Genomic DNA, 22,328 nt, shown 5'->3' with positions numbered 1-22,328 from the left:
TCCAAACAATTTACTGGCAGTAGTCTCGCTTTTGTTCCTTCTCTCTCAAAATAAGAAACACGCGACATATTTCATGAACTAAAAAGCTTCGTGCTTGCATATTTAATGGTTATGCCTAACCACTCGGAAACAGCATTAGGTGCTGACAGTGTTATGCAATTCTTTGTACAGGCCATGGCCTTGATCTACACGCCCAGCATTTTCCTTTTTTTGAGGCATGGCCTGCACTATAATGCATTTCAAAGGGGCACTATATATTGCTTTTATCTCCATCCTATTGTAAAACAAACAAAAATAACTAAAAGAACTAAGCATATACGTACAACGCTCACAAAAAATAAAAAAGAAAGTTGCAAGATTAAAAACACAACCAAGATCACAGATGCAGCTTGCATTGCTGACTAAATTGGAATGTGTGCCCCTGGACGGATGTTGCAGTGGTTGACAAGATTTTTTTTTTTCCGCCTTTCAGGGGCAAACCTCCAGAACAGACAACTCATGTCCCTAAGCAGCACCCCTGAACCACACACAGCAACTGCCTGCAGCCTGTAAGCAAAAACAACACTACCTCTCAATATCAGCCTTTCTTTTTTTGCCTTCCAGTCTCTGTTAAAATGTTTGAGGCCACCGTAACCATGGCCATAACTAGAGTACTGCCAAAAGGCGGTACTCACATGCAAGTATTATGCTTTGTAAGTTGCGCCATAATCATTTAGCTTGCGCCTATTACCGAGACAACACACTCAACAAAACTCTTCCAACTATTGTGCTATGTGCCACAACAGGTCCTAAGCTTTCGTGGCCACTGCAAGAAGTGCAACGCCACTACATATTTCGAAACAAGCCAGTCAGCTATAAGCCATTTGTACAAGAAACCTGTTTTCCAAGGTGAAGACCATGTGGGTACAAATCGGATTTGCTCTCGCTACTTGCCCCTGTTTTTTAAACACAGCAAAAAGATGCCGGCAACAAGCTGTACTAGCAAATATGTGGCTACTTCCCATACCTGTTTGGAATGAAATGAAGCCAAACTCTGCACACAGGAATGTTAACAAAATTCACAAGATGACTAAATAGTAACAACAAAAGAAAAGTTCATGAAGTTCAATGCGGAAAAAAAAAAAAAAAGGGGCTAAGATGTGACATAGCAAGTCAACATATTATGGCACATTGGGAAGATGGGACCGGGCAAGAAATGCTCATTTCTTCATGGATATGCATTATTAAAGTTCAGCTTGGAAAATAATGCAATCCTCCTTGCTGAAGCAGCCCATGTTAAAAACCTATAGAAGCATATAAAACAAACTGCACTGAAATCTGCACAAGAGTGCTTGTATGGCAGGTATTTCACTTAAATTGAGCCGAATATCTAAAAAATATAAGAATAGACCACTACAGATTTTGCAAGTATGAAATTGAAGCATACTGATGGTGCCTGTCACAAGGATGCAGCAGGATATGTCATTCTGTTTGCCAATGCAGTAATAGAAACCCTTAATTAATTTGTTAACAAATTAATCAAATATTAACAATAATGGATTTATTGTGAACCCCTCAGAGTGCATTTCTTAAAGAACTAGTAACATTCGGAGTAAACATGCAGAAGCATCCAGCTGCACCCATGACTGGCTGTTTGCACATCAAGCTGGATGCACCGAGGTCACAAGTAGCCAGAAAGCAACTGCCACAAAACACAAAAGCTTTCGAAGCCGCTCTTTATGCCCCAACCATTAAAATTTGGCAATCTTTGTTAGGCACGAAAGGAATGTCAAACAAAAAACAAAAACTCCTTTTTTCAGAGATTACCACAACTACACTATTCTAATGATGGCTGTCACAAAACTGGAAAAAGTGCAATTTGTGATTCTCTTTTAAATTCTTCACTGTAACTGTGGTGAGTGCACCTCAATGTAACAGATTTGCAACAACACAACAGCAAGGCACCTGTGTGCTGTGCGATGCCAGTGTACGCTAAAGAACCCCAGGTGGTTGAAATTTCTGGAGCCCTCAACTACTGCGCCTCTCATAGCCTGAGTCGCTTTGGGACATTAAACCCCGCAAACCAAACCAAACAACAGCAAGGTTAGCAGCTGGAGATCAGCAGTAATAACAGTGCACACCGAAGGCTTCTATACTTGTGTGGTTCAGTTTGACTAGTTTGGGACGCGGCAAACCGAACATCAAATGGCCCTGTGCGACACATGCCCTCGAAGGTTATCAGAAGTTACTAACCATAAATTTTTGGTTAACTTTTTACTACTCGTCTGGGATAGAGATTGCCACTGCGAGCGAGCCAGGTAAGTAAAGCGTTTTCTGAATTTTCATTATAGAATCAGTTTGGAAACAAATTTACATTTTTTTTTTTACCATCAGGGTTCCATGCATCCTGACGGGAGAAGACACCGGTATGGGCGTGTACAACCTGCAACTCTGCCCCACAAAAAAGAACAAAGGGGGCAACTTATACAATCCAATCTATGTAGCTTGACCTAATATCCCAAAGAGGCAAACCACAGCAAAGGCTTAACTGTATTGTTAACGATTCTAGAGGTAGTCATACCATGGTTTTCGTTATGGCCTTGCATACGACTAACGCATATACCATTTCGACGCTCAGTTTTTGTGAAAAAGAAGTGCGCATCAGAATTGAATAAAAAATATGTATGCTATTTGAGGTGTTCTTTGATGCTCTATGACCTAAGTAACAAGGGTCACTTATCTACAATAACAAAAGTAATTAAATAATTGATATATTTAGTAAAGGAAGTAACCATTAATTAGCATGCACCTGAGAGAAGATGCACGCTAATCTGAAGGGATCCTCCACAAAATATTGGACTGAAATCTACTCCACCTCTGGGTGTTTTTCAAGCACGTTGGATCAATGAGTTAATACAATGACTGTAGAGGGAAAGCTGTGCATCCAGCCCGTGCATTCAAATGGGCTAAAGATGAGTGTGACTGCTATGTCATGCAACTGCCTGCTCCATGTCTAGCAGAAAATAATCTTCCGCTTTGCGGCTTGTCAGCAGCAAGAGAAGTGTTGGGCTTACAAAACAACCAGTGGGATACGAGCCCCCAACTTCAATTGAAGGCACGAAGCATTTCTTCTACTTTTTAATCAATTATCTTTTATGTAAAAGAAAAACAACATCCTACACTATGTATTTTCCCATGATCAACCCTCAAATGAAAATAAAAACATTGCACTGTAGTTTCTTAGTTGCAGTGACTGCTGCCTTCATTTATATTAGTACTCAGTATTAAGTTAATCAGAAGACACTAGCATAATTCCATGGACGTAATACTAAGCACCAACAATACTGCTTCAGTTTCATAGAGGCAAAAAAAAAATGTGCATTTTCTTGTGTTTCACAGTGACGGCTAATTTATGGCCTGTGCGATGCATATTATTGGCTCAGAGGCAGTTCTCACCAGGAGGCAAGCAGTTGCTGGTTTCTCTTGTAGTCAAGGCCAATTCATGCAACTGAACTGGAAAGCAAGATGTTTAACAATTCACTTTCACAACAGAAGTAATGTCAATGTACATAAAATACCACTGACCAAACTCGCTTTGGAAGCAGCACACAGCTGCCACTAAGGTATTACTGTTACATGCACACACCCTGACAGAAAAAAAAAAAAAAAAAAAGAAACAAACAAATAATATTATCCTTGAATGAACACAACATAACCTATAGTTATGATCTGCATAAATGTAACTAAAATGTGATCTGTTTGTTCAAGAGACGGTACAAGAGATACATGTGCGACGAACCTTCGAGCAGCACCAGCGAATGCTAGTACACATCTTGAATGGCAAGGAAAATGGTGCCTTAGGAAACGCAACACAAACTAGGGAAATGAAGTCGGCAAAACTGCAGTAAGCAATGGGACAGACAACATGGAAAGAGAAAAAGAACACCAAAGGGTGGTGTGCTGGTAGGCAGGCAAGATAAATTGGAGAGGGGGGGGGGGGGGGGGCAAGGGCAGGAGTGCATTCAAGGATGCTTTGACTAGCCTGGCTCTGAACCCCAGCAGGTCAGTAAACTCTGGACTTTTATGGCTCTAAAACACAAGACAAACAATTCCTACTAAACATGCGGGTAGAACTAGACTGCTGACACAAATGACTAAGGCCTTACAGCTTTGCTCCTTAAATAAAGCCAGCCTATGCGTGGCTTTCGGCTGCGGCGTAGACAAGAGAGCTTTGGCTACTTGCCTGCATCACTTTGATCAATAAACGACGAAGGTTTTCAAAGAAATGTGGGCACGTACGCTACAAAATGAACCTCCCAAACAGCTCCTGAAATCTAGGTGGAAAGTGGCCGTCTCCTAAAATCAGAGCTCACACACAAAATGGCTCGACACAAAAATGTACATGCAGACTGTAAACGAAGAGCGTATTCCAGGCTTGCTAATCCATTCACCATGCAAAAATGTTGTTGCTTATTTTGATGAGAATGCCAACACATCAGCACAAACAGAGCATCGTCAGAAGCATTTCATTAGATCACCCTTCAACCTCGCCTGCTGTGCTAATGTCAATCTGGCTCTAACGTCCAGAAGCTGTGAAGAAATGGCCCTATGTTTCTTTCATGCAGCAAAAACAAGGTGTCCAGCTCGAATGTATTCAAGAGCCTTTGAAGCGTTGTTCAAACAAGCTGATTCATATCACCAAGCCTTGTCCGCTTCTAATTCCAAGCCTTTCATGCGGTTCTCAATCAAGAATACGAATACAAAAAGCGTGGTTGCAACCGGATGGCATTAGAAGTTGCAGCGGCCATCACCACTGGCAACTATGATGTTGGCACAGAAAAAAAAAACAAAAAAAAAAAAACAGAAAATTATAGAGAAAGCAGTTTTTCCCGCTTCTTCTTTTTTTTTTTTTTTGTAACAATAACAGCTGCATGCTTAAAACATCAACAGAAACAAAAACAAGCCACAAAATGTTTCACAAGAGTCACACAAGAGCTCGCACTGCTGCCGGAGACTTATCTCCATGCTGCGCACATTGTTCTCAAGCTGCTAAAGGGTGGAAAAAATGTAAACAATACCAAATATTTGGGCAGTAGCAACAGTATCCGGGCACAGCACCACATGTGCCTACAAAGCATTCAGCCTCAATTTGTGCACCTACCAACTTTTTGCAACAAAACAAAATATTTGCACAGTCATTCTTGCAAAAAAGAGTCACACCCTCCTAAATTGGACTTATCAAGCCGACTACACTTTGCTCAAAGTGCTTGAAAAAAATTTACTAAAGTGCGCCAAATTTATATCATCAAAGGCAGGCATATGCACAAACTATGGCAAATTGAAATTTGTTTGGCCAATCTAAATTCTAAAGGTGATGCCCATTTCGCTCAGGCTCACCTCAGTGCGGACATTTAGCCAACATAAGCAGCTATGAGCTTAAGCTAACAGGAACTCCCAACCCTTTCTGAATGCGGCAAGGCAACCTGCTTTCAAAGAAGTACTGTGTGATGCTAAAAAGCCAATAGAAAAAGAAATGTTTCGCACAACGAGCAGCTTTCAGTTACACAAGATCCATCACGGTTGATGCGAGAGCCAAAGCTAGTATGTGTGATCCCACAGTTTGTGCACGTGTGTACTTTGCTTACTAGGTTTCCATCTATAAGACCCGCCTTGCATCTTTTCCAGAATTACGATCAGACTGCGTTGGCATGTAAACATTTCCTGACACCTCCATGTGGCAAGTGAGAAGTGGGGGGTCAAAGGGGAGAGACTCGGTGCCGACTAAAAAGCGGTCGGAATGGCCACAAGCACGGAGAACCAACGTGCAGCACAATTCGACACAGTGGCAGGGGAGCAGCAAGGTGCGGTGGGCACGAGGCATTCCTTTCTGCTGGACCTGTGTGTCCGCCATCATCGAGAGGCTGGTTTGTTGACCGTGCTGTTTGACTCAGATTGCTGGCCAGACAGTGGCATGTCGCTGCTGCCATCCACAATCCGCCGGAAGAAGTGGTCCTCATCCTGAAACACATACGGCTGCCGATTGTTCTCGTAGAGCAGGCCCAGGATAATGTTCAAAGCAGACACGTCATACCTGAAATGCCAAGAAGAAAGGCAAGTGGGTGATCAGTGCTTGTGAAGCTAAACAAAACGGAAATAGGTCTGCCAGCTTGGCTGCAGCCTTAACCTTAGCATACGGCACCAAATCAGACGGGTCCAGCTTCATTAATGCATATCTCAGTGCACTCCCCCAAGTCCCACCTATTATTAGGCAAGAAAAAAAAAATAGAATAGAGTTCTAAATAGAGATCAATGCTACACCCTGAACATCCAGCTACCCAAAGGGGGGGAAGTATGTCTAAACCGCACTCTCTTTCGTCCCGTCCAGTTTCTTGCAGGGTGGCACTGTTATGCATGCACAGCAAAAAGCAACAAACACAAAATGACGCACCTGCAAGGACAGCAGTTTGGAATAAATGACGATCAAAAGCAGAAAAAAGAAGATGGACCCTCTTGTTTTCCATAATTCTATGCGGCTCACTGAGTAGCCTGGCAATCGAAAACGGATCTGCCAACAGCCCCATAGCTTCACATTTCATTGCGATATACGTTCCAGAGGTTACAACTCGAAGTTTGCCGCTGCACTACCTGACACTAGTCCGGGACAGCGACCAGGTAAAACGGCATGCACACTGAACGGCCAAACCCATTTGCTGCCTGTCTATCTCCTCAAAAATCTCCCGTTAGTGCCGCTAGGCATAAAAGAAAAGATACCGCCTCACAGGAGAAAGCCACTCACTTATGGCAGCCTGAATACCGGTACAGAGGCTTCTTATCAAAACGGCAGCCAGTGCTTTGTGCTCCCACTGGAGTGATGCAGTCTGCCACTAGGGCGCATCGTACCCATGGCAGCATCAACCGGCCTCGCACCTACAAAAGAAAGAACACGTGCAACATTCACGCTTGAGAAATGTGCCCACACCAAACTTAATGCAATAGCCTGACATCTGCCTCCCCAAATACCCCTTCTTTCCATCCCAAATTCCTCCTCTAACACTCTCCCCACATTTGAAAGTATACAAATGTACAGTACGGTCCACTGTTAAAGGGAACACACAGTTGCATGGCGTAAACACTTTGCAAAATGCTACCACTGGCAATGGCGAGAATGGGAAGCACTATGTGCATGCTCTGAAAGAGCAGCCGGCCGTGCTTACTGCGCATGCACTTTCTGTGATCATTTGTCGCCTGCTCTTTCAGGAATGCTTTGCAAAGTGCGGCAGCCATTCGGTCTCATGTTCCCTTTAACAGTGACTATACTGTAGAGTTCATGCATCATACTAAGCTGGCATGTGAAGTCACTGGAACTTACTTTAAATATAAAGCATGGTGACACAGGTACAAGCAACACGTTTATACTGCTGTCAAAGCTGCTTTTTTAAATGATATGTGACCAGTGTGATTGCTTTGTTTTTTCCATTGTATATTTTTATTACAACTCCTGACTAAAACTGCAGTTGTGAGCAAGTGCTTGTGTCACACCTAAGTTCCCTTAATCTTTTATCTTCTTGGCATGTCTTGACCACAACCACAACTCTCCCCAGTTTCACCTTTAGACACTGCGTCAAAGATGACTGCCTTTATGACATCCTGTAGCGGTGCATACGTCACAGTAACCATGCTTCTCCCATGTAACTAACCAACACAGAAAAACTGCAAAGTTAAACTGGCCACCTACATGTATACTAGTGCTACAGAAACATCCTTTTCTCTCTCTGGCAAACTTTTGGCTTCAAGCGACATAGGTTTCTTCTCAGAACAGTCACATTTAGGCAAATTACTATGGGTTGTTCCATAACCCATATCTGCCAACCTGAGGACTCATATTTGTAGGGTGAGTAGGAGGAATTGACAGTGCCTACCCCTCTCCGTCTTGTTTTCAAAGTTCTAAGTGATTTGTTTTTAAGACAACCTAGCTCATGTTTTCACAACCATAAGTAATAGCATTGGTTGACTGTCCATGGCTTGCAGATATCCCTATGTACTTTGGAAGCGACGTCGACCTTGATATTGTCGCTGCCACCATGCGATGTCTTCACAGCACAGGCAAGCAAGCAAGGTGCAAAATCATAAATTCTCCCCTTTTCTCGGCAGCGCAAGGAACAAAAATTTGGATTGCATAATTTCAAAAAGAGCTCAAACTACTGCATAGGCTTCGAGCATGCTAGTGCATTGTGGCAGGCAGCTACAGCTGCGAAATACAACAGTCACACTGAGTCGGACACGGCAGGTGGTCACACAAAAGAAGAAAGCAAGGCCAAAGCAAGAGGCCGAACTCGTAAACAAAGGACGACAGTATTGAAGAAGCATAGCTTGTTGGGCCAGCATTTCCGCGGTCGTCCTGTGTACTTCTTCACCTTCTCTTTGTAAACGTGTCCTATCTGCTGTTTCTTTTTCCACGTAAAGGGCAACAGGCATAGAGTGACGGTAAAGATACCGCGAGAACTCCGTGAAGGTAGCTATAATAGAGTTTTGGAAAATCACTTGTGTCCCATGAACAGACTATGGAAGTCACTACAATGTTACAGCTGCTGATAAGTTTCACTAAATGATTCATTTACGTTCCATAAACTTGAGAAATATTTGTAAAATATCAGGGTGGGTCCAAATTTGTACATTTTACAAAAAAAAAAAATAAATAAAAATGATAAGTGTTTGAACATATGTTTGCTTATTTCATGTTCAAGCAAACTTGCTGCTGGTGTTTTGGTCACGCATTCTCTTCTCCCCTAGCCTTTTCTCAGCAAGTCATTCATAAGCACTGTTTTTCCTGCCATCAGATGCTGCCAATTCACCCATGAAACTGCTTTTTATTTTATTTATAAGCTGAACAGCTCAAACTAATTTTCCATGCAAAGAAACAAACGGTTCATATGAACAGTTGAATTGGTCAGCAATGATTATTCTCAACTCTTTCAGAAACACAACATAACTGAGCCATCACTGAAGCACTGCAAAAGCAATGGCTAATTGTGGGTGGCCTTGAACGACAAGTAAAAAAGTAAACCCACTCATCCATTTTGCATAATAGGTTTTTAGAAGCACAGAAGCTATGAGCTGCCTTTAGCAAACTATTTCCTCCTACATGACAAAAAGAGCAGCTGCTACAGAAAATGTTAACAAGGGGGAACTTGTAACAACGGAATGGGTGCAACCCAGGAGCGGCGTGTCAGTACTGAAAGAGATTCTTCTTTTAAAGCAACAAAGGGACACTTGGGGTGAATTCGAGTTCACCTTTTCAACACATAACCTCATTCTTGTGCTGGGTTTTTGTTGTTTGTGATGTTATGTGGATGTTTAGCACAAGATAATTTATTTTTCTGCACTGAAGTTCACTGCCCCCCACACTGCACAGTTGAAGAATTTGTCAAGTTACTCTCGCAGCTTTTACCCTCACCTCACTAAATAAACTCAATTTAATTAAATTCCAATCACGAAGAGCTTATACTTGCTGAAAACTAAACTAGAAAAGGCCAGGAACTGAAACACAGGTCCTGCTGCAAACTGCGATCATGTCATCACTTTTGTTTACTATGCGAGTACATTTAGTACTGAAGGCTATTTAGTATTTTAGAAGTGTGTTTAAGGCTAGGTTACACTGCCATTCGCTTCGAAGTGGCAATACAAAGCCTTTTGTTTTGTGTTAGGTCTGAAGTTTTAAACTAGTGGCGGGAGGAAAAAAGTTTAAAATTTACATTCGAAATTCTCAGCAATAAATGCATCTTTTGCTGTGGCTATGCATGAGCACAGACACAGGGCATGGATTTAGAAGCCACATTCTTATTTGTTTTTGGCTGTTTCACTTCTGCTTTCAACTAGAGTGCCGGTATATTCTTACACTTCTTCACATTCTGGGCACCTTCCCCAACACGAGTTTTCGTAGCGCTCACCGTAAATCTTGGGACGCTAATAGGTACATTTTGAATACCTTTGGTAGAAAATGCTACAATTTAAGAAAGAGAAGAAAGAAAGCAGCATTCAAGCACTCTGGCGCTGCACTGAAGCTCCGTCAATCTTTTGCGATATGGCCATTCGAAGTTGTGGAGGTCAACTTAACACGGAGCTGACCTATCTGCGAGGTGTGAGGTACGAAAGTCCTAACTCTGCACTGTATACCCAACTCACTAGTATTGGCCATTGCTTTTCAGAAAGAGAAGTAGACAGAGCATGCTTCCGCTTCTTCTGGTAGCCTCTGGAGCACACACCATGCTGAGAACTACAAGTCAGGATGTCAAAGTTTACCATATGACCAAATATTCGAAATCACCGCATACTTGCGCAAGCCTAAGTTTTATGCATTAAAAGGCATAAAAAGGCATAAAAAAGCCACCAAACACACTGCAAGTAAGAAGCACAGGATACCGTGAACAGCACAGACCTGAGGTGAGTCAAACAGAAGCAGGACTGAGGGGTCAACCATGCGCTGGAAGAAGAAGGCCTCGCGTGGAGCCCGAAGGAACTCGAACATGCCCAGGTGGGTGAGCGCTGATGTGGGCTGTGGCTGGGATGCCCAGGGTGCTGCGAGACCCTCGCGCAGTGCCCGGCCCACCACGCGCAGCGGGTCAGGCGCCCCTGTCAACTGGTAGTCTGGCTCCACCCAAAGCACGCCGCCAGACTCCCGCACCAACTCCTGCTTGTGAGCATGCCAAAACAAAGATAAGTATGAGTGTATTAGTGTGAATCTTTGCTCAAAGCAGTAGAGCACCTCGATGTGGCTGGCGCGCATGTCTCGAAGCGACCACTTGATGCATGGCTTCTTGTTTGTTTTCTCTACTGTATCGTTTAATGTATCTCAATGTACATCAAGTGGCACTGCCGCATTAGCCTTAAGCGTCCACTTGCTTGCGATTTAGACACACAAAAAGGCATTAAGACATGTTTTTAAAGTAAACTTTTTACTTTCTGGTGGATAACTTAATGCATTGCTCCAGAACATCTTTATCAGCTCATTACGGCCCAGCGCCTGAAAGCCCACAAATACTCAAGTGGCAATGGTGGCTTGCAGAATGGTCAAAAGCAGAAATAATTCCATTTTAGCGGCCCATGTTCTATCTTGTAGAATGCACAATCATTAGCTGTAAGAATGGTATTGCTGCTAAGTGACCTAATTGCGGAACTGTTGAGAACGCATTAGTTAAAATATATTTTCGGAACAACCATTATGCAACGTCAACATGAATTCACAGACTTATTTGCAATAACATGTGATGAATAAAGTTTTATGCAGTTGAGATAGACCATATTTACACGACTGTAAGCCTATGATTGTATGCTACACGCGTGCAGAGCAAGCGCCATAACATCCCTAATATCTCATTTGTATCACTTTTACTGACTGTGCCACAATCTGATTTTAATCGTAAACTGATCACCTCCTATTCCTCCCCTCTCTTCTATCAACTTTGAATTTTAAACTTAAAAAAAATAATAATAATAAATAAAACAGGCAGGCTCAAAATTATGCAAATATGGTCCACGCATTCGAGTCTTGAAAGTTCCAACTTCGATATTTTTACATATTTGTGCAGTTTGAGGGGAATCAAAATTTTATTAGAGTTATAATGGAGTTCTAGCTTAAAGAAGGCTTTTGGTAGAACTAAAGCACCAGTCTGACTAACAAGAAGCTTGAATTAAACAAGATCAAATAAGATTCCACTGCATGCGTATACTTAACCTAGTATCCACATATTTAGCCACAAAGATTGCACTGATTAAAAAAAAGCTAACAGTGCTTGGTGCATGATAATACAAGAGTATATAATGCACAAGCCAGCAGAGGTGACATTGCAAGTAATTAGTAGGTATAAAGATGTCACTGTGCTCAGTGAGTGGCGATGTTTGCATGACGAGAAATTGTGGCTGTTAAGACACGAGCTAAAATGGTGAAATTTTTTATAATGAATAAATAAAAAAGGAGTTCCTTCAAAGAAATCCCATACGAATGGCAACCTAAATGGCAATTATACATCAAAGCTGCAAAGCTGACATACATCACCACAACCACACAGCCATTCACTTCGCTGATCCATCATGCTGTCATGATGGGCTTAGATTCCAGGTACACTTCATCATCTCATCGCTTCTTGATCTGGCTGTTAGCAGGTGCGTGTCATTCCTGCAATGCACCCGCACCTAAGGTACTAAGGTGCACATCATTCGCCAGGGTAATGAGAAATGAATGCATATTAGAAACAGTGATTCGTTAGAACCAGGCAAACAGACCTTGAATAAAACAAACGGTACAAGAGAAAGGAGCACATGCAACATTTTGTTTTTGGCAAATGAACAGGGATAGGTGAAGGAGACTCACAAGAAGACAAGAGATGGAACACTTAACACAGATGCCTCACCTGAATTATAATAGGCCGGTAGGCATAAATCTTGAGGTTGCTCACGTGTGGCGGGTAGAAGTCAAAGTTGAGTGTGCGCAAGGTGCAGTTACTAGAGTTACACAAGTTTTGTGCCTGCACAGGGTACAAGAACAAGGTTGAGACACAATGAGTAGGTTGCACAATGAAAAGCAAGACGGCGATACACAGTGGAGAGCAAGAATGAAAACAATGAAAAGACGCAAGTGAATTCTGTTAACCAGGGAAGTCACTCTGGTAATGAAGTAGTGAGACCAAATAAGCATAACAACCAAGCAGCATGCCACTTTGTACCCTTTTCAGAAGTTCCCAGGTCATGGGTTTTACTTTTGGGCCGAGCAGTGTGGTTGGTATTAGTGCTCCAAATCTGAGTACCTAGAATGCCTAGAATGGCCACAGCTCTCCTCATGCAAGTGATGCTGCCAGCACTTTTGTCATACAATAATCCTGGGTACAATGAACTCGAAGAGGACAGAAAAATAGTTTGCTATATAAAAATGAGGGGTGTGCAAGTATTCAAAATATTGAATTGTTTTTAAGTAGTATTTGCTATTTGATTCGATTTGCACCACAATTTGACTATTCAAACTATTTGCAAATAAGCTGGAATAGTAATGTGCGGACGGCCATCGAAAGCTGCTGCCGCGCAACTGCAGCATGCTCACGAGTCCAAAAATGAAGTCTAGCACTAAGGGGCAAGTCTACACAAGATGCAATATATCGGGGCTTGATGTACTGCCCAAGGTATTCTACGGGTATGCATCACTATTTGCGACATGTCCACCTCAGTTCGTATTGATGTAGACCTTATTGGCTTGAGCCCAATATCCACAGGCTCAAGCCGACTGGGAGTCACCTCTTGAGATGCGTCCAATTCTATCTACATCGATTGTCTCGAGCCCACAGGGATAGGTGCCTGAGCCAACATGGATTGCATTAATGCAGACTGAAGTGGACACATCACAAAAGGTGACACTTGCAGAATGCTACCCAAGGAGCAAATGCTAAGGGTAGAAACTACTGATGAGGATAAGCAAATTTCCTGAGAACCACAACGTCGAAAACTTGCATGAACAAAACCTGGCTGAATAATTGGTAGTGCTAAAAATTACTGAATTTCTTTCGCACTGTAAATGCAGGCAATCTGCTGTTTTCAACATTTGCTGCAGTAGTCACTACATCATGTTTGCCAGTGGTTTGGGTGCTGGAATGCCAATTCCGAAGATGCGGTTCGATCCCAGCTATGGTGGCTTTGTTTTGATGAAGGTGAAACATGTTGTACCCATGTATAGTGTGATGTCAGTTAAAATTCTAGGGCATCCATTGCAGCAAATGTTGCTTTGGATAGCAGAACCCTATAAACCTAAACCTAAACAGCACGTTTGTTTTGATGCATCTACTTGCAGCACCTAGCTTTCATGAAAAGAGGCAAACTGGATAGCTCTTTATCCATGACGAAATAAACACAACACTGTCTCTGTTGACTATTGTTCCTACCAATTAAAACACCATTTCAAAGAGCCCGCAAGTGCTAGGAAGAAGATACTTACCGCAAGCAGCTCGGAAGCGCCAAAGTCCAGGGCATAGACGACCACCATGTGATCAGGGAAGTGCGCCTGGCAGGCTTCTAGGAAGCCCTGCAGGCGCCCCAACTGGTCGACACCCATGGCCGTGCCCACCACAGGTGGCAGTGGCCCACTCTCGTTGGCCGCAGTCATGAGAGCTGAGGAAGAGGGGCCCGCTGCGGACGTGGCGGGCGACAAGCCCAGGTGCAGCAGATACCGCTCCAGCTCCTGAGGGTCACGCTGTTCGGGAACAACCTGGGCACCCACAGGGCAGATCAATGAGCACGACAGATGCAGTTGCATCGAGACTCGGGCATCACTAACGAATTACTGCCACAAGCTTTGGACGATTTTTGGTCACTGCAATTTTCACAACCTAGTTGAGGCAGGGCATCTCTAGTCGTATAGTATGGCAGCGTTACAAAGAACTCTTGTTTGTATCCAAGAAAGGATCAGCATCATTTTAAACTTTCAGTATAAACTCACACCTGTTTGGAGATGAGGGCAACCTCAAGCATAGCAGAATTTTGTTTCTTGAGCGTTTAAATAAATAAACAAGAGATAAAGCAGAAATCATTGCCCAGCATATCAAAATGGTTGGTGTGACAGCAGAACAGTAGACTATTCACGTGCACTTTGCCGAGAATTTAAGATGCCCACAGACATCAACGTTAAAGCCTCTTGTACCATGGCTAAACAAAAACAAATGCCTTCTTCCGCATTTAGCGCTACAGGTAGGCAAGAGGGACAGTTATGCTGCTTGTACAAAAAACAAAATACGTACTATAACAACTTGCATGCCAGGGTCATTTGAGTTTTAACTAACGAAGCTGCATCTTTCTGCGTTTCTTCATGCTCATAAGTTAAGCTTTAGTAACTGCACTCTGCTAAATAAGAATACTGATTTCTAACGGTGTGCAAAGGAAAGACGAGATCAGCGAGGTTGCCAATTCGGTGCATTGCTTTCTCAGAGCAGTTTTTATTTGGTTCTATGAAATTCTATGAAATTCTTATCATTTGTCTGCGTAACTTACTAATTGTAATGAGGGCATGGAGTGAAAACTAAATCAGTATGGAGTGAAATAAAAGGGAATTCTCATACCAACCCAATCGCTTTTCCACGAATAACAGCGTACCGCACTGCCATGCATGTACATGTGTTCTAAAAAGGCCTGTCATTACAGAAACCATCACACAAAAAGCTCTTTGCACATAAAATGTGTTCATCAGTCGCATGATCAGCAACATTATTTAGCAAGCAGTGCTTCATATTTGCACAGGTCCGTCCAATTGTAGTGAATAGTAATCATTTTAGAAACCTAGTAAGAACTGCCCTACCATAGGTCTGCAAACATTTGGCAACAGCGGGCAAACTTCCTGTTCTTATGCTTGCGACATGTCCACCTCTGATGGAAGCAGAAAACTCATGCAACGACACTTGATGGCTCTTCTATCTTGTTAGACTGCAAGCAACCACACAACGGCACTCACAACGAAGTAAACATGACGATTTCACATGCAACAATCTTCCTTTAATGAGCCTGCAGTGCCACCACAGCTAGGCGCTAATTTTGTGACAAATAGCATACAGTGTGTGCCAGAGTATGCTCTTCAAGTTTTCCGGGCGTCCTCTGAACATCTACAAACAGCTGACAGATGTCCGCTAACTGTCCAAGTGGAGGCTAAAGATGTTTAGTGATACGACGGACGTTTGTAAACAGCACCTGACTGCCGTCCATTTTGTATGTTGGTCAGCCATCATTAACTGGACATCCACAATGGATATTCATTGGATACTATGTGTTGTCATGTTTCTCACTGGAGTCGTACTTGCACTGGCGCAAGCAAAGTGAAAGCGGCAATGTATGCTTTCTGCACCTATCCTGTAAAGCCGTTCTATTTCAGTAGAGCTGAAGTAACCACCGCCTATGTACTATGCATGCACCCGGCTACACCAAAATACACGAGCACAATCAGAACCAAAGTACAAATAATATAAACTATTTGTGAATTCGCTCTCGTGCTGAGATTACTGGATTGATATATATATAAACGTTAATAACATAAAAAAACACCAACTTGAAATTGTGCAACTGCCACTTTATGTTATGGAAGATACAGGTTATAAATACGAATAACTCTATGAACACTAAAAAAAAACACCCCATTTGGCCCTAATTGCCTTAGACAAAGCGAGATATCTGGCTTTTTCAGAGTGAATCAAGTTCGTTATCAAACACTTTTTGCAACCAGTTCCTGTACTGGGCATAAAGCTTCTTGGTGTGATATAAAGCACCCAAATGCAGCTTCACAGCTGGTCAGTGAAAGCACTCAAACAGTTTCTACAACTCCTTCTACTGCATGGGCCTAATGAAGCCCCATATTTACTGGCTTGGATTCCAAACCTCAAAGATGCTGCATGCAGTTATTTATTTTGGAAACTTGCAACAGAACAAACTGAAAGTATACTAGCTCTCCAGGCTCAGTAGTTTGCTGTAAAATGCTGCATTCATGCTTCAGACACAAGAAAAATAAAATATCTGAATAGGCCAGTTCTCAGCTTTATTTTTAGCATGTGTTCAAGCCATTGTATTAAATGAATCCAAGAAGTATTATGACCTCTCAGTGCCAGCATTGCATTTGAAAATTGTTATGAAAATATTTTAGATGTATTATGTCAGTAGAACACTGCTACTTTTCACTTCTGTGATGCCGCTACATCTGTGATAGTCATCTGTGATGAATGCACTGCTCGGTTCTCTATATGCTTTAAGCAGTCTTTTTCCTGGCAAGGACTTTATATCACGCATATAGACACTCAAGCATTGGTCTTGTGCATTAGCGACTGGAGGATATAAGGGAAACTTGTGAGCTAAGAACCCTGAAATGTTGCTTACTTTTACTGTAATTTCCGCAAACTCGCCCAGCCAAAAGTTCAAGTCCGCATACTGAGAGATTATAGTTCACTGAAAAATGTTTCTAGAGATCAAATGAAGTTCCAGAAAACATGTAGCAAGAGCAAAAATGGAAGAAAAAGTCCAATTTATGGTCATGACTAGTTGCACAATCTACCCCCTTTACTCACAATACTTCGAAGCTTTGCTCCTATTGGATTTTCAAATTATTTCACTACTGCCTGGGAAGCCTCAACATATTTAGTGCTCTGAACCACAGAAACCACCAACACCCATTAGGGGCCATTATGATACCGCCTACGCAAACAATGTCACACGGACTCAGTGGCCTTGACAAAGCCGCACTCGCTCCTACAATAGGCCCAATTCTTCTTCAACACAAGCACTGCTCAACAAACACCAACACAGAACAGCTGCAGACCTAGAAGTTTTGAAGTAAGCACTGGCTGAACAATCACAACTTCTTATCAGCTACAGTGAATTACATTCTCAATGGAGCATTGGCTTCCTTGATGTAATTCGGCTTCATAAAGAAGGCTATCTGTTGTATTCTATGTGCTACTACATGTTCAGAACACACAAGGTGCCCCTCGACAGTGACATTAAAAAGGTTTCAACTAATTAGGTGAAATCACACAAATAGCAAATAACAGTATCATAACTTTTGCACTTCTTTTTAAACCGGCAACTGCAGCTGTGCCTGACATTGCAGTATATGAACACTGAAGCTTCTCAATGAGAAGTGACAGGCATGGCACAGAGTGCACTGAAATGGATCCACTACATATAGTACCAGTGAGTGGTAAACATGCTTGTTCAGGCCTGTAATATAAGAGTACACAAAACAAACATTTTCTACAATCGCACAAAAACTTCAAACACCACGTAGCCTCCTCTACAACTTTGGGTTCTTTAAGAACTTAATAACTACCAAAGAAAAGTGCTAGAAGTCTTCCAACACAAACAACAAAATGAATGTTTGTTCAAGTACAAAAGTGACATCAGCCGTATGGAAAATGATAAACTGGACAGCTCCAAATGAAAGCAGGCCACCAATACTTCGACACTAAGCACGTTCTGAGTTAATCCCATGCAGAACACAAGTTTGTGTTTGATATCGTCTTGCTGGAAGCAGCGGAAAGGCCAGTGGCCGGATTGCATCAGGGAGTTTACGGGGATAAGGTGGCCAAAGCTGGCACAGAGTAGGGTTAATTGAATCAAATCTTGTTCAGCAGCCGATATAAACAAACAGGCTGTTAATGATGACATTCATGTCACAACTGCAAAAGTAATGCAGCAGGCAGTTCAGAGCATTGAGATCGTGCAAGTGTTTAACACACCTTCAAGTTCTTGAGGTTGCTTAGTTGCCTGTGTGTCTCTGAGACGAGCCCGTCCAGGGCGGGCTTTGGGTCCCCGTATAGACAGACGAGGGTGCTGGTCACTACGATGCATGCCAGCAACAGGAGGAAGCTCTTGGCCCGCATGAGGCTGCATCCGCAGGCGCTTGCCGCCTGACGCCAGCGCTCTTCTCCAGGGGGGCACAACACAGTGTCTGACAGTGCACTGTCGCGTCAGAGAGGCAGCAGCCTCTCAGACGAACATCCTGCATGACCGGACCATGGCCAATGTCAGCTCCAAGCCAAACAGTGACGTGTGCAATAATGGTCAAGCTGTGCTGAAATAACAATTTCAAAAAGCTACCGGTGGTGCCATGCAGCTATGCAAATATGAATCTATGATGTGATCAATCTTGGTACATCCTGCATAACCGGACCATGGCCAATGTCAGCTCCAAGCCAAACAGTGACGTGTGCAACAATGGACAAGCTGTGCTGAAATAATGTCAAAAAGCTACCGGTGGTGCCATGCAGCTATGCAAATATGAATTTATGATGTGATCAACGCTGGTACAAGGGTGCAGGTAGTACATCTAGACCAGCACAATAGGTGTTAGGTGAGCAGAGGGGGCATGCCTTTGCTATACCTTGTCGCATAATTGCTATGATCTATCTCGAAGTGCTCTCTATTTTTGCAAATTTTATTTATTCCATTTTGCACCTATTTTCACAAATGTGTCTTTGCAAGTGTTACCATGCCAGGCCCATTCCATATTGAAGAGGATACAGAAAGCATTCACAGGGCAGGATTTATCTTAATGGTTTATGTTAACGTAAAGGCCAGGAGCTACTGTACTTGTAGCTATCACTCTGTCATGTCAGGTTAGCTCATCAATGGTTACACGATTCTCTACGGACAAACATGCAGCGATGCAGCTCAGAGAAGAGCCTGCAAGGCATATCTCATGTGTCCACTGCCTTACTCCTACTGTTTAAGTGAGCCTGATGTCATAACATGTACTTCACAAAATTCTCTATTCTACTCAAAACATACCAATCTTCTCTTTCTCATATTCATGGTTTAGTATTTTCCTAAGTAACTTCTTGAAATTTACCAATTCATGGCATCAAATGAAGAGAGGCAGCTTGCGAAACTAATGAAAATTGGCCCAAGTTTAACAAATAAAGTCCGCAAGCTCTAAGAGGTGCGCTATCTTTGCATATGCCCTTCAGCGTTTTCTATATGTATATTCAATGCCTCAACTATGGAGGGTATGGGACAAAACGGTCTGCTTCTGTTAGCAGCACTGGATGTCCACAGGACAAAAGCCTCTGAATTTATGTCCTGGTAACACATGGAAGTGTGCGGTAGTCTTGGCCTATGACAGTGAGACCAAACTGCAGAGGCTTGATACAAGGCAAGCACAACATTGAAGCATCAAAAATATGCATCAGAATGAAACCTGCTGGATGATACTTGGACAGGAAACATTCCATCGATAACAAGAATGCACACCAGTGTAATCCAGCTCAATCTGCCAAACAAACATCTGCTAAGTGAGCGCTTGGTTCCAGCACCATATGTAGTACAACCAAAAGGACAAGTGCAATGCTGGCAAGAGTGCATCCATTTTGGACAAACATGTTAATCTACGACTCCACCAGAAAGAGAAAACAGATAGCAACGATGCTGCTCACACGTTCTTTGAAAAACCTGTACCAGCTCAATGGAACAATACACTTCGGCAAACTCTTAACGAATGGAGAAAACATCGAAGACAAAGTGCACCTTACTTACTGCGCCGAAGTTGCAGCTCTCCCTTCTGACACTAGTCTCGAGCAGCGCCTGACGAAACTTGAGAAAAACGATAGAGACTGTGCGTATTCAGCGCGACCGATACGACCGGAACACCTGCTGAGCCCAGGACGCAGCCGACACACTTGAAAGAGCCGCTCCCACCTACCACGCAGCTGCGCGCTCCCTTTCACGCTAGGTCGCAAGAGCGCCTTTCGCACACTGCTCCGGCCTCGATCGGAAACCGTCAGTCGCCGCAGTCTTATTCCACCAATGTTGGATGGCTCCCAAATTCCTCGCGCGGTATGCCGCGGACGATTCTTGAGCCAATAATACGCAGTCTCAAAAATAACGACAAAACAAAACGAAACAAAAACTGACAATCGCGCCTCACGGAGTCCTACAACCTGTGAGATTTTGCCCACTTGGCCCTCACTTACGCTACAATCTTGTCGGTCATATATAACCGTTATAAGTTATAAATAACCATTTTTGCAGCATCTGTCACCCACTAATCGGGTCCGAGGAGTCAGGGACGCGCTCGGACAGCGATGCAAAGTATAAATAGACCTTGCGGGAACGGTCCCGACTGGAGAAATCTGGTAGCTCTAGAGGGGCGAGCAAGCTGAGAAAATACGTTTTGACCCGTCTTAACGCTGGTGTTCGAGCGCAAGAAAACAGCACCCGTACTTTATGAGCCTTGACAACATCAAATGCTCGTGATGACGGGTAGAGATAATGATCGATGTTTTGCACGCATTTCCTGTCAGCGGAAGCAGCCGCGCGATTGAGAAACGAACCTCGAGACCGATCGGTGTTTGTTACTCTGTCCTCGAGCCACTGCGCGACCCTTGTTGTCCTTCACAGAGGCAAATTAACGCAATTATAACGGCGCCGCCACCAAGTAGTGACAAACATGGGCCGTCTACGAAATAAAGCCAGACATGAAAACTTGGCCGGTGAGGAAAACGAGCAACACGCAGTTAGAACATCGAATGACTCACGAGTCACCTCGAGCACGAGCGAAGCCGCCGGTCAGGATATTCTGTACGGACATTCGAGGCCACGATGCATTTGGTTGACGGTGCCGCACTCACGCACAAGTAGGACCACGCCAAAAGTCACGCCTTTTTCGCCAATGTGAAAATTTTACGACACGGGTTGCTCGACACACCGGCACGACACAAACGCCTACAAACACTCTTTTACTTCGCACCCGCCGGGATAGGTGGTGCTACCGCCGCGTTGGAAAGTTGGAGATAGATGGAGGCATGTGCGGAGGGAGTCGACACGCTTCTGGCCTCTTTCTACAGAATTTTGCTACAATGTAGCAATGTAGGTCTAGTTCCAATTATAAATAAAATGACGGCTGTTTCAATTAGGCAGTTCTTGCGGTCTTGCGGTAATGCACTTAGATGACCGTGTGAATTACCCTAGCTCGTCGGCACACACGTTAAAAGAATGAATGCATACAACGTGATGCTAGCAGGAATGTACTACTGGGAAGGACAACAGTGAACTGGAAACACAGGCTTGTCGCAAGCCGCAACGGGCGCCGAGTGTGAATGGGCCCGGAATGAAAGGGAGGCTCCCTAGATGTCAGCGTTCACCTTATTGCGTCTCACTCCCGGAAACCTCCCCCTCTGTCGAGAATCGGTAAAGCAGTGAGTTTAGCGCCGCTTTCAATGCGAAGACTCCACTCCCTACGGCGACATTTATTGGATCTGGCTGCACCTTGCTGCACTGAGCGCAGCGCGACGATATATATATGGTGCTAAAATACTTTCTGAAATGCAGCATCAACCAAGCGCTGGATAGTACAGTGGATGACATACTATGGGACGTGGGCAGCGAGAAGCACTGCTCGCCCTTGATCCGGCTTGTGTTCGGATGACTCCGAAGACTCTTGCGCATTTCGCCGCCTTCTGGCATACAAATCACGGTACATAAAGCTGAGTTTAAATGAAAATAAAAATACGTAGTGCCATCGGATATGTAGAGCCGATTGCATCGCATTTTTTTCTAGACAAAGGTATTTTTCAGCGGGTTTGACACCTCTACTGCGAAACGATGAGGAGATATATCTTGCAACGTTCACAAGAGATGCATGAATCCATGTACCGGTGCGGAAAAAAGTAAACGGAGCGCCCTATTCGATTCGAATTTTTTTTCGTGCATTCTATATTTAAAACTGGCATTTGTGAAATGTTCAAACAGGGTGTAGACGCCAGTGGGCTTTCGCTGGGATAAATAATGTTTTCTTATCTCTAATACAGAGCGCGTGATTGTAACTTGAACGAAAAATCGTGCTA

The 22,328-nt window shown here is 43.4% G+C and overlaps 1 protein-coding gene across 5 annotated transcripts; it reads right to left on the bottom strand.

Moving 5' to 3' along the window:
* Window positions 1-445: 445 nt before the first annotated feature.
* LOC146197106 (uncharacterized) lies at window positions 446-21,247 on the bottom strand. 5 transcript variants are annotated; one of them, XM_084598846.1, is made up of 7 exons: window positions 21,021-21,247; window positions 18,225-18,487; window positions 13,955-14,224; window positions 12,387-12,500; window positions 10,415-10,666; window positions 6,776-6,906; window positions 446-6,070 (listed from the first exon to the last, which is right to left on the bottom strand). In XM_084598846.1, the coding sequence occupies exons 2-7, from the start codon at window positions 18,366-18,368 to the stop codon at window positions 5,890-5,892; spliced, it is 1,092 nt and encodes a 363-aa protein (XP_084454972.1). In that variant the 5' UTR covers window positions 18,369-18,487; window positions 21,021-21,247; the 3' UTR covers window positions 446-5,889. The 5 variants fall into 5 exon arrangements, with proteins under 5 accessions (XP_084454972.1, XP_084454971.1, XP_084454975.1 ...); XM_084598845.1 differs by having other exon boundaries at window positions 21,028-21,247; XM_084598849.1 differs by lacking the exon at window positions 21,021-21,247 and adding an exon at window positions 20,817-20,985.
* Window positions 21,248-22,328: the final 1,081 nt, after the last annotated feature.

This window comes from Amblyomma maculatum, chromosome 3 (assembly GCF_055883805.1).
Source record: "Amblyomma maculatum isolate TAMU_Amacu chromosome 3, ASM5588380v1, whole genome shotgun sequence".
In the NCBI taxonomy this organism is placed as follows: Eukaryota; Metazoa; Arthropoda; class Arachnida; order Ixodida; family Ixodidae; genus Amblyomma; species Amblyomma maculatum.
The sequence above is the reverse complement of the archived record's forward strand: the minus strand, read 5'-3'. Positions and strand labels throughout refer to the sequence as shown.